This window comes from Piliocolobus tephrosceles, chromosome 9 (assembly GCF_002776525.5).
Source record: "Piliocolobus tephrosceles isolate RC106 chromosome 9, ASM277652v3, whole genome shotgun sequence".
Classification (NCBI taxonomy): Eukaryota; Metazoa; Chordata; class Mammalia; order Primates; family Cercopithecidae; genus Piliocolobus; species Piliocolobus tephrosceles.
The window spans coordinates 11952590-11966111 of record NC_045442.1 but is presented as its reverse complement, the minus strand read 5'-3'; the positions used below and the strand labels follow the sequence as shown (position 1 = coordinate 11966111).

The window sequence follows — 13522 nt, the reverse complement described above, 5'->3', positions numbered from 1 at the left end:
TGTTTTAGAGAACTCCTATGAAAATGTTAGTGCTGGTCAATTACAACTCCCACTACCCAAAAGGAGGGGCCAGAGTCTTAAGGCCTCATTCCCAAAAGATTCTAGACACAGTGGAATATCATGCAGGTATTAAAAAGATTATATTCTGCCCAGCCAGAGTGGCTAGTAACACCAGCACTTTGGGAGGCCAAGGTGGGTGGATCACTCGAGATCAGTTCGAGACCAGCCTGGCCAACATGGCAAAACCCCGTTTCTACTAAAAATACAAACATTAGCTGGGCGTGGTAGAGCGTGCCTGTAATCCCAGCTACTAGGGAGGCTGAGGCAAAAGAATCACTTGAACCCAGGAGGCAGAGGCTGCAGTGAGCCGAGATCGCACCACCGCGCGCCAGCCTGGGTGACACAGTGAGACTCTGCCTCAAAAAAAAAAAAATTATATTCTTCCTCATTTATGCTCAAATGTATTAAGATGTTCACAACATATTAGATGAAAAAGTTATGAAACAATATACACAGGATTCCGTATTTCTTTTAAAAGAAAACAAGACATATACATATATGTAAGGCAGGAAAAAGTGTCAAAGGCCCTACACCAAAATGTGAAAGGTAGTCAGGGGTTGTTGCCGATGGGATTAAAAGTGTTTTACTTTTTCTTCAGTATTCTTTTCCATATTGTCTAAATGTTTCCTGATGAACACTGTCCATTTCAAGTAAGAAAAGGCTAAGTCTATTCTGGAGGAAAAAAATGTCAGTGGGAATTGGAACTAATATTTAAATCACTTGGAAATAGGATTAATTTTATCACCAACCTACCAGGACCCTCTTTACTGTAAAGAGATAAAACACTAGTAAATGTATTGCATAAATATACCACAGACTATTATGAACAATTAAAGCATACTTTATATTTTTGAAAATTTCTCTGCAAACTTTCTAAGATAAATTATATTTGAATTGATATTTAAAGTCCTATTTTGAATCCCTTTGGGTTATAAAAGTCTATTCCTTAATGTATCTTGTGAAAATCCAGACTTTTGGCTTAAAATGGGATTTCACTCTCTTTCTGAGGAAGGAATCCACCATACTTTGATTTAGATAACCACACGGTCTGGAACTCCATTTAGTAAAAATTAAATTTTATGATTCATATAGCCAGTGTCTTACCTCTGTTTTCTACATATTCACACAGCAGGTGAAATGTGTTCAGGAATTTAAAAGATGAAAACATATGTCTTTTAAGTAATGACCACCAAGAGCCACTGCAGATAGAAACAGCTTTATTTTTTCCATTCAGGCTTTATCAAATAACTTGTTCAAAAAGCATATACGGGAGCAAAAAATACCACATGCAATCAAACTTGTTTTGCCTTATAGTCATTGGTTTTCTTTTAGAAAAGAATGTGCACTTGAATAATTTCTAATTCAAACATTTTCCAACTGTTTCTACTTCATCTCTTTCAAGTTAGCAACGTCAGATACATTCTAGTTAACTGTCCATCACATTCCTTATCTGTATTCATACTGAAATAATATAAAGCCCATAAAATCAAAGCATATACTGTTCAGAAATCTGAAAAGGTTCTTTTACATAATAGATTCTGACATGTTAAGAAACTACACACAACAAATATTTGCAAAATGAATGAAAAATAGGATAAAGCTATTTAAAAGTCAACAGAGTAATATTTATCTAAATAATTTTAATCAAATGAACAGTATATTTATCTGATAGCATCTATCTTTTAGAATACAAAAAAAGTGCTCAGATTACATTTAAAAAAATAACAAAAATCTCTTAGAATGGAAATAATTTAAATAAGGATGGTAGCACAGGGAATCAAAATTACATCTTTGCTCCCAAAACAGGAAGGCAGGTGTAATGTATTTGAAATCAGAAGGGGACACAATACTGAGATTGCAAATGCAAAGTTTCCTGCCTTGGAAAGATAGGAACTGTCTTTGAAAAGTCTTTGTGTCTTTCTTTATAGAAAGCCACGAACATAAAATCACATCTCTCAGCTAGACTGCTGGTCAAGTAATAAGGTTGGGTCACTTTCCTTGACTATGCTTTTCTAGCTCACTATCAATATTCACTCAGCTGGGATTCAAAAGGACACACAGGTGTCCTTTTAAGACACTTTGACTACTCAGATCAATGTATCAAACAAACAAACATAATGAATACGGCAGCCAAGTAGAACGATCTCCATGCTCAAGTCACTCTGAGGCTTTGCTGGAGTCAAGCTCCAATGCCACCCTCAGGGATAGCACAGTGGTTCAGACAGGGATGATTCATCATTTTCCTCTGAAAATGAATTCTGCAGGAAGAAACCAGAGTTGTGGTAAGATGTTGAAATCAAGTTTTCTCTTCATTTGATATTCAAGGGTTGTGATCTTTATGAATACCATTTTACATGCTCATCACAAAGACAAAAGGAGGAAAGATGCAGTGATAACATTAAGTTGGACATCCAAACACTAAGGGAGCCACGTACCAGCCCTACCCTGCTTATTTTTAATAGTGCAGAGATTACTTACTACACTTTCTGAAGCTTTATTTTGAAATTTATTTCAAATTTCAGACATGTTCAAAATTTACTGTTGAGGAAATGAAACAGCATGTAGAACATAATTCTAATTGTATTAAAATTACATAGGTGTGTGTATACATACATGACAGTTCTTGAGTATGGTAGGGTTTTAGATGATTTTTACTTTTTATTTATACTTCTTACTGTTCTGCTTACAGTATCACTTTTGTTATAAAATGAAACTCTTTTCATTTTAGAGGAAAAAGAGAAAAAAAGCTCTATAGAGTCTGAAGGCAGTTCCAAGTAAGTTTCTCCAATGCTCTTACGAGACTATTTTGCAGGTCAAAATCCCAGGAAAATGTAAAATCTTGTGATCAGAGAAAATGGCTTTGCTCACTACTCTAGCATGGTTAGGAGAGTACTCAGCACCTGGCAGGTGACACACACACTCTGAATGAAGAAATATGGCTGACTTGGATTTTGAGTTTCCACAGATTTCATTTTTAAAATCATTCTTTTATGATCCTTTTTATTCTAGTTAGCTAAGGGTATTTTCAAATTTTTGTCAAAATTCAGTACATTTTAGAGAAAAGTTTAAAATCAGCAACAGGATTCAAACTACCATGTTTTATAATATAGCTTTTAAAAAAGGATGAACCAAAACAGAACAATGGGCAAAGTGGGGACTAAAAAGGGCTTGCTGGCCAAACAGCTGGTAGCAGAAGAGGGGATCAGCTGACAAAGAGGGCACAAGAAAATAACCCTCCTCTGTTCTTCATCCTGTTTCCCAGACAGCTCGACTATAGCTAAGGGACATGTCTGACTCTCCTCCTGTACCCAGCACAGTGCCTGCCACCTTGACAGGTGGGCAAAGGACTCAGCAAAAGAAAGTGAGAGGGAGGGAGGCGGCTGGCCTCCGCTCTGAGTGACAGGGAAGGAGGGGGCTGGCCTCCGCTCTGAGTCACAGGGAAGGAGGGGGCTGGCCTCCGCTCTGAGTCACAGGGAAGGAGGGGGCTGGCCTCCGCTCTGAGTGACAGGGAAGGAGGCGGCTGGCCTCTGAGAGGGAAGGAGGGGGCTGGCCTCCGCTCTGAGTTACTCAGGGGGGCAGAAGCCACCCTGACTCTGACTCTCACATCAAAGGGCAAGAAATGGATTGTTCTAGCTCTTATCCTGGAACAGAGGTCAGAATGATTCCTTCTTACATGTGATTTGGGCGTAACTACGAAAGTGATCACATACTAACTAATTTCCATTAACAACCAAAGATAAATGTCCTGAGTTGTAAGATAAAAAACTAGGGACTATTTCCTTTGGATGAGGCTTACATCAAGGCAGGAACCAACGTTTTTCTTTTAAAACTTTAGTTTCTTACATTTTTAGAAATAAAGCAAATAATATAACTAGAGTAATTATGTATTTTATTGTCCAAACTGGGATTTTTTTTTAGAGTAAAAGGGAGTACTATATTCTAGGGAAAAAAACTATGCCAAGACAACAGACATGAACAGGACTGTCCTGAACAAATGGATACCTGATGCTAACACAAGATCCTTTTTAATGTTTTATTTTTTCAAGTTCTCTATTAAACTACATAACATTTGGCAGCAATTTAATATTGAACACTGAGTAACAGCACACAGTTTTGTTCTTGAGAAGACATATTTTCTAAGTGATGAAACAAACTTTCTACCTTCCCCATACTTAAGGTTTCCTAAGTTCATGTTTAAAATGGGCCTGAGGAAAGTCTGTTTAAATTTCTTTAACAGAACCAAAAAAAAATGCACAACTGTGATTAAGTTACTTAGATTCACTTCTTCATTTTACAAAATTTAAACAGGAGAATCTGAGCATATCTTGCTCTAGAAAGAAACCTCCAAAATGATAAACCCCAATTACGGGGGCTAGGTCACAACACAGTTTTAAAATCTTTATATTAACCATGAGATTCTCACAGATACATTGCCACAAAATATTTTTTAAAAGCCATAGATAGTCAAAATAAAAAATGTCTTAATTTGTGGGTGGTGACAGTTATTTCTCCACAGGTACTGAGTAAGTACCCTGACACAAACCATCAGCACAACAGGGGAACCCCCGGCAGAGGCGAACAGGTCAGTTTCTGAACAGCAGCATCCGCTCGGAGCACTTCTGCCCCACCAGGCTGGCATACTGCAGAACAGCGGCCTCCTCACTCGGGTCTTTCTGCTGTTTCTTATAAACACCATAAGGCATGATGGCTCTCTTGTGAAACACCTGCAATCGGTCAGGTTCCGTACTGCGATCTTCATCCACTGCAATGACAACAAATACTGATTTGTAAAATGTCACATATCGGCCGGGCGCGGTGGCTCAAGCCTGTAATCCCAGCACTTTGGGAGGCCGAGACGGGCGGATCACAAGGTCAGGAGATCGAGACCATCCTGGCTAACACAGTGAAACCCCGTCTCTACTAAAAAAAATACGAAAAACTAGCTGGGCGAGGTGGCGGGCGCCTGTAGTCCCAGCTCCTTGGGAGGCTGAGGCAGGAGAATGGCGGGAACCCGGGAGGCGGAGCTCGCAGTGAGCTGAGATCCGGTCACTGCACTCCAGCCTGGGCGACAGAGTGAGATACAGACACAAAAAAAAAAGCACATCCATTTTTTCATATCTTTCTTTTCATTTCCTTTTTTTTTTGAGACAGAATCTTGCTCTGTCGCCCAGGCTGGAGTGCAATGGCGCCACCTCACCTCACCGCAACCTCCACCTGTCAGGTTCAAGCGAGTCTTCTGCCTCAGCCTCCCAAGTAGCTGGGATTACAGGTGTGTGCCACCACACCAGGCTAATTTTTGTATTTTTAGTAGAGATGGGGTTTCACCATGTTGGCCAGGCTGGTCTCGAACTCCTGACCTCAAGTAATCCACCCGCCTCAGCCTCCCAAAGTGCTGGGATTACAGGCTTGAGCCACTGTACCCAGCCTTCATTTCTTAATTAAAAAATTTTTAACTTAAAACATAAAAATTATGTATTAAGATGTCTTTGACGAGTATGTTCAAGTGAGGGTGGGCAGCATTAATATTAACACAAACTTGAGTATGTTAGCAATTAAGTAACAATTGCCATGCTGAAGGTGATAAAGACCCTCCAGGATGACAGCTGAAACGTCAAGCAGAGACAAAGAAGTGTGTCCAATTAAAACACTGGCCTCCTGCACCTTTATTTTCTGGCACATGATAAAGTTTACAACTCTCCAGCATCATTCCTGCATCTGATTTAAGCCTGTTTCGCCTCTCCCTGTACCAACATATTATCTGAAGTTTTCATCTCTGCACTGAAACTTCCGGCTGACTCTGCAGTTGTGACTGACCAGGTTTGGACAATGCGCCCTTATGGTCTTAGGTAGGAGGGCAGATTCTTACAGCTTTCACGGAAGACGCAGAAGAGACTGTTGGTGGCTGCCACTATCTGTCCTTCTCTTCTTTCATACAAAACCAGCCCCGGTTTTCTTCAGCGCATACAGGTTACCCAGACAAAAGCCTATTTCCCAGCCTTCCTGCGGCTGGGTGTGGGCTCATGACCAAGTTCTGGCCAATGGGATACAAGTGGAAGTGTTCTGTGGAAGTTTCCAGGCATCTTTTCCAAAGGATAGCTGACCTGTACCTTCTGCCGATTTTCAACCTTTCCTTCGTTCTGCTGCCTGGAAAGTGGATGTGATGGCAGGATCCCTACCCTCCACCTTGGAGTTTCGTGCTAAGAGCTTACTTTCAGTTCAGCCAAAACAAAAGCTAGAAGGCAGCTGGGCAACTGAGGACTTCGTGGAACAAAACTGCCATACCAGCTCCGGGTTGCCTATGTCTAGATATTTACATTACAAATAAACTATTTTGTTTAACCCAACATTATCTTAGGTTTCTATTATTGGCCGTCACTCCTAATCCTAAAGAATATAGAGAATAATGTTACAGTATCTACTAAAATGTGCAGTGTTTCATATCACTGACTCAGTAAGTCTATTTCTAAGAACAATTCTACAACAGTGGTTCTCAAGCCTGACTATATATTGTAACCACCCGAGATTTTGAAAAATACCAAAGCCTGGATCCCCTCGCCAGAGACCCTAATATAAAAACTAGTCTGAATGGGACCTGAGCTTCAGCATTTTCTTAAGTCTTTTAAAGTAGGTTAAGAACAACTGTCTTACAGAAACAGCCACACAAGTGTTTCCATGCATGTATGAGGCTGTTTATGGCAACACCCTCCCTAACATTAGAAACTAAACAGCCTGAATGGCCACTGATGGAGAACTGGGTAAAGAGTTAAGGTATAGCCACAGAATGAAATGTTATACACAACTATTAAAAAGACAAAGGAAGACAGACTGTTAAGTGAAAGGGAAAAGTAGGCACAGTATAAACAATAGTTATTTAAAAGTCCAATGTTAAAAAATCTGGAAACATATATGTCAGCCTGTTAATAGAACTTATTGCTAACCCTTCCCATTGCCCAGAATTACCTGCGTCTCCACAGCATCAAAGAGCTCACCCTCTTACTCCCCAGAGCACTGTCAGAGGGCTTCCCTGGACCCACATAAAATAGGAAACCCACTCTAGTTCTCCTTTATCTTTCATCATAGCACTTACCGCCACCCGACACATGTATTTACTGCCTATTTCCCTTTCCATTAGGAATAAAGTGCTGTAAGAAGAAATATTTCAACGGTTTCATCTGCTAATATTTCCCCAGTGCCTAGAACACTACCTAGCACACAGTAGAGGCACGGCAAATATTTGCTGCATCAATCTCTGGGAGAATTAATTATAGACTTTCACACTGGGGCACACACACGCACTCATCATTTTTTGATATTCTGTAAGACTTTTGTCATCTAAAAAGTAGCTGTTTTTTAAGGTTGATTTAAGCATTTTATTTTTGTAAATTTGAATCTCCTGAAAATAAAAATAGAAATGCCAGCCTCCTTTTCTATAAATCAATGGGACTGTTTTAGGAGATTTCTTAGTCTTCCAGCGATAAACTCCTATATCTAGTTCTCAAAGCCCAAAGCCAATGATCAACTTTTCACAGTAGATCCACTACAAATTTGAACATTTTACTGCGTGTCCACTTCATACCAGGCTCTATACTCTAAATACTTCAGTTAGATTACATCCCTTATTTTGGAATCACAGCAAAAAAAAAAAAAAGTTTATTCTTCCTCAACAGTCACGGCTTTCTCTAAACGGATATTAATTAATTAATCAGGAGAAATCATCCAAGCTCAATTTCAGAAGTGACGGGCATAACACTCTTCTTCTGACATCTAAATGAGTGTTCCCACTATATGAATTTATTTCAGAGGCTTAACTGATCTCAATCATCTTAGAGAATGTTAGGGCATTCCCCCAAATGACTACATTCTATGCCTGTTTAGAGGTTTGTAGCAGGAGATGCAAGCTAATTATGTGCTGTTAGCCAAAAAGAAGTTCTACACTGGCAGAGAAGACCACAGTCTTTGAGAACCAGCTTGGGATGGCATGGAGGGATGAGGAGAAAGGAACACCAACGCTGCCAGCCAGAGGACCTTCACATCCACAGAACTGAGTGCCACTGTCGTTTTCTTTTCTCTTTTTTTTTTTTTTTTTTTGAGACGGAGTCTCACTCTGTCGCCCAGGCTGGAGTGCAGTGGCATTATCTCCACTCACTGCAAGCTCTGCCTCCCGGGTTCACGCCATTCTCCTGCTTCAGCCTCCCGAGTAGCTGGGACTACAAGTGCCCGCCACCTCGCCTGGCTAATTTTTTGTATTTTTAGTAGAGACGGGGTTTCACCATGTTAGCCAGGATGGTCTCGATCTCCTGACCTCGTGATCTGCCCACCTCAGCCTCCCAAAGTGCTGGGATTACAGGTGTGAGCCACCGCGCCAGGCCTGTCATTTTCTGTTTTTAATTTGTCCAGGGACATATTCAAAGGAGATCAAGATGAAGATGGACATAAACTGTCAAGAGAAGGAACTGCTTCAATATCGCTGTTTCATCCTGCGCCTGCTTGCCCTCAGCTCCGTTCCTCACCTTCCACCTGTTCTGCTCTGTATTGCAGGAGGCTGGCTCCTGCAGGCTCAGATGGTCTCCAACTGGGTTCAGCCAGTAACAAGGGTCTGGAGCTAGGGGAGAGAGAAGCAAGGGCATTTCCCCCGCAAACCTCTCCTCTCTCTTCTATGGCTCTGCTTTTTGGAAGCTGCTCTAGATGTTCTTGAAGTTATCAGGGTTCTGGGTAGCCCTGACCCCTGGACCCCCTTTCCTCTTCAGCGTAGGGTAGCAGTATCTTCCTGCTAATTGCTAATCTCTGGGTCACCTTTCTGTGCCTTGCTTGGCTCTCAGCAACGCCACTGCCTGTTATCACCAATTCCCTGCATTAAATTTTCTCTGTTGTAAATATTTGAAGTGGTTTTGGTGTTCCTGGTTAGATCCTGATACACATATGAGTTTCAAAATATGTTTCTTACAAATTACTTTATCCAACCAAAAGGGAAAGTCCACATACTTTGAAACAATTAAACGTTTAACATGTACTAGGTTACCACATCCCTTACCAGAGTAAATGACTGACAAAGGAAGAGGCAGCACCTTGGTTCCTGCTGCCCATGTTGGATATTTTAATGTGTGCATATTGCAACATGAATAACAATCTCTATCATCTAAATGTGTCTAGCAGGAAAAAGGCAGATGCAAGCGTGTTTAGAGTCTAATACAAATAAAAAAGTGAAGATCGGTGAGATCAGCAAGTGAAAAACAGCAACAACAATGCAAAACAAAATTTTCTAAATCTAAAACCTTGAATTTTTTAAATTGGAATTCTAAAGTATGTCTATATTTATACAGAATGATGCTTAACAGTTTAAACCTTTATCCTAAAATATTTGGGGACAGATATACTTTCAGATCCCAATAAATGAAACATTCTTATTTGCTAGGGTGTGCAATTTGATATGTCATTTTATCTAAAATAAAATGTCATCTTCTAATTTTTACTCCTTTCCAGTATGACACATACAAACAAACATACAAGATTATGAAAAATCTACCATTATGTATAATTTACATCAATTATTTTAAAGTGTATTCCCTGTAGAGAGCAGAAATTTTGTTTGTCAAAATATACATTCCCATTCTATTTATTGAGATCACATGAAAAAGCTCTAAAATGACCCACTGTCATATTTTTGGGAAACACTACAAGACCTATGTTTCAACCACTGAATTCCAACTTGGCTTATGATGCCACTGAGATCTACCTGTTAACAAACATATCTAATTAAGTCTCTCAAACTTCTAAATTAATTTAAAGCATTTTAATAGAGCTATGGCACAGAAATTAATCAAAGTCAATAGTTGTTTTTTTTGTTGTTGTTGTTGTTTGTTTGTTTGTTTGTTTTTAAACTCCAATCACTTTTGAGGCCTAGAATTGTTCTGGATCAAAGCTGTCAAATCCATAATAAAGTATCTTATAAAGTAGATGTTAAGAAGCTAATCACTTTTTAATGTCATACATAATTATAAAAAGTGATACTAATGAATTTTAAAATCCTCTCATTTTCTTCAATGTTAATGCATCCAAGTCACCTGGAAATCTAACTCTATTTAGTCTTAGTGTTCAAATCCTTCAGAAGTTTGAAGGATTGTTGTTTAATATCGCAAGTAATGTGGTGCTAATTCTATCACCAACTCACAGACTGTGCTGGAACTTGATGGAAACTTTTAAAGTAATTTACTAAAATACGACTTAATTTTGTGAGCTGCCCAAATTCTCTAGTTCTCCCGTGAACACACTTTGGCTATAAAAATGGCACAGAAACATCGAATAATATGTGTTGCCACCGTCTGTCAAGCTCCTGCCCATACCTTCCTTCAAACCTACTGCTTCCCTGGGTTAATGTTCATAATGCCCAATACACCAGGTTCTAGCATTTCACAAAATCCTCAGTACTTAGGTAAGATTATATCTAATTCTGTAGTTACGTTAATTCAAATTTAATTCGTACATTGTGTCAGGAACAATTTATTCAACCAGGAAGGTATACTCAGATATTAACATACAAGTAAATACAAACATTTAGTTTCCCTTTAAAAATTAATACTAAAGCCTATCTTCTCTCACCTAAAAAACCCTTTAATTGTAACTCAAATTTAGAATTCTGCCTACCCAAAGAAATCAAGCTACAAACGCAGTACTTCAGAAAAAGGGAACACAGATCAACAAGACATACGGTAATAGAAACAAAGGAAAGATACACTATACATTTTTAAAAACTCAATCTATCAAACTGAATGAACTCAACAAACTGTCTTGGAATTAGTTATCAATTAATCAATATTCAATAACAACATTAATTTTTAATTTTACATCATTTTTAGTCATCAGAGTAATGCCTGTTGTAAAATTCAAGTAACATAGAAATAAACAAAGTAGAGAGGGATGTCAGCCCCCATGCAGAACCCTCCCTTCTACAGTTTCCTCCTACCCTCACCAAATCCCCATCCAAGTTACCAGTGTTTTAACAATTTCATAAAATGCATTTAAATATTCAAATATGGTTTTGGATCACATTCTAGCCATACCTTAATTGAAGGAAGAAACATCAAATTACCCCTTGAGTGGGTATAATATATTAACTTGAGAAACTACTGATTATCGTTACAGGCAAAACATACTTCTGTCTTCTGGGCTTAACGTTCTGTGGTCTTACACTCATTTAGTTACGTTCCTAAGAAAGGCAGATTTTTATTCTTAGCATATTCTACATAATTAACACTAAAACCTAAGTAAAAGATACTTAAGCCATTAACAATAAATTATGATTTATATACTAAAGGAAAAAATGTACCCCAAATCCTTACAAAACCCATTTATAATCATCTTTTGTTGCCTGCCTAATAAATGTCATCAGTGCTTGTAGACAAAAATTTCTATAGCTGAACCCACACAGCACAACAGGCCTTTTCTTAGGTGACCGTGAAGATAACAGAAAAATAAGCCATCTGGAGATTAAGGACCACGTACCATTTAATCTAAGAAAAACTCCCAGCTTACTGAGATGTCTTAGAAACCTGTTCCAACTAGAACTTCTTCCACTTTTCCTCTCTGATGTATCACAATCTAATTTCATAAAATAGAAACCAAAGGCAATCCTGCAAACTCTCTTCTGAGATGAGCATGTGATCACTAATGATACAAATATGTTGTCAACTCCATGAAATTTTAATCTTCAAGGAAAACTGGTGGGCAACAACTACTTGATTTTTTTCCCCAACTTTTTTTCACAGGAGATGAACTGCACATGACAGGTGCTTTCAAAGGACAAGAAACTAGAGATCAAAGCTTTACTTCTCCTTCTTATGGGGATTTAACTCATTTGTTATTCTTAAAGAGACTTTATAATTTCTAGGCTTTCCAAAAAATAATGAAAGTCTATTTTCTTACCTTCATTATTTACTGCTACATACAGCATTACTACTTAAATAAAACAAGTTACACACTCCAAGGAAGATACTTATATAAATGGCAGGTGGCCGGAGATAGCTGGACAAAACTGATTTAATGAAATAATTTAAAATTTTCAACAAATGTATGACAGCGGGAAACATATTCTACAAAAACGCAACTCTGGAAGTTCAAAGTCAAGTATGATTTAGAATATTTTAAAGTGACAGGAGATATTAACAAATGTTTTAATCTTTACGAGGGAGGGGACAGGAAAGGTGAGAAGAAAGGAAGTTTATCAGTATAAAATGGCAAAAGAATAGGCCAAGAAATGCAGAGTAGTCGTGATAGAAATAACAAGGCTCCCCAGCTCATTCTTTAAGCCCATTTGGTGGGAGGCTCAGAAATTATTTTGGGACTCCAGCTGAGAGAACTATGCATGTTCATATTCTATAAAGTAATACTGCTGTTAGTAATTTCACTCAAAATATTTTTGGTCAAAATGAAAACTAAGAAATATCTAAGCTTGTAAAATGTCATTTAATAACAGCTTTATTGTGATATAATTTACATACCATGTAATTCACGCATTTAAATTATACAAACCAAGGATTTCTAGTGTATTCACAGAGTTGTGCAACCATAACATCATAACAGTCAACATACTGAAGAACTGCCAGACTGTTCTCCAAAGTGGTTGCATCATTTTATATTCCCACCAGCAGTATACAAAGGTTCCAATTCCTCCATATCCTCATGAGCACTGTTATTAGCTGCTTTCTAGGTTGCAGTCTTTTTAGTGGGTGCATAGCAGTATCTTTTTGTGATTTAGATTTGCATTTCTCCAACAGCTAATGATGCTGAGCATCTTTTCATGTGCTTACTGCCCGTTCATATGTCTTCTTAGAAATGTCTATTTAAATCATTTGCCCATTGTTAATTGGGTTGTCAGAGTTCTTTTTATTGAGTTGTCAGAGTTCTTTACATATTCTGGTTACTAGATCCTTATTGAATGCATCATTTGGAAATACATTCTCTCATTCTGTGAATTATCTTTACACCTTCTTGACTGGGTCTCTGAAAGGACAAAAGTTTTAAATGTTGATAAAGTCCAATTTATCTATTTTTTTCTTTTGTTGCCTGTGCTTTTTGTATCATATCTAAGAAAATACTGCCCAGTCCAAAGTTACTAAGATTTACTCCAATGTGTATTTCTAAGATTTTTTTTTTTTTTTTTTTTGAGATGGAGTCTCCCTCTGTCGCCCAGGCTGGAGTGCAGTAGCACAATCTCGGCCCACAGCAAGCTCCGCCTCCCAGGTTCACATCCTTCTCCTACCTGAGTCTCCCGAGTAGGTGGGACTACAAGCATCCGCCACCAAGCCTGGCTAATTTTTTGTATTTTTAGTAGAGATGGGGTTTCAACGTGTTAGCCAGGATGGTCTCCGTCTCCTGACCTCGTGATCCGCCTGCCTTGGGCTCCCGAAGTGCTGGGATTACAGGCGTGAGCCATCATGCCTGACATTTCTAAGAATTTATAGTTCTA

General features: G+C 38.6%; 1 protein-coding gene across 10 annotated transcripts in view; it reads right to left on the bottom strand.

Annotated features, from left to right (window-relative positions):
* Nucleotides 1-1260: 1260 nt before the first annotated feature.
* ATE1 (arginyltransferase 1) overlaps nucleotides 1261-13522 on the bottom strand; it is a 185592-nt gene continuing 173330 nt past the window's right edge. For all 10 annotated transcript variants that reach the window (XM_023224221.3, XM_023224223.3, XM_023224224.3 and 7 more), the window contains one exon: nucleotides 1261-4822. In XM_023224221.3, the coding sequence (XP_023079989.1) occupies nucleotides 4644-4822 (179 nt within the window). In that variant the 3' untranslated portion in view covers nucleotides 1261-4643. The remainder of the gene's footprint in view (nucleotides 4823-13522) is intronic.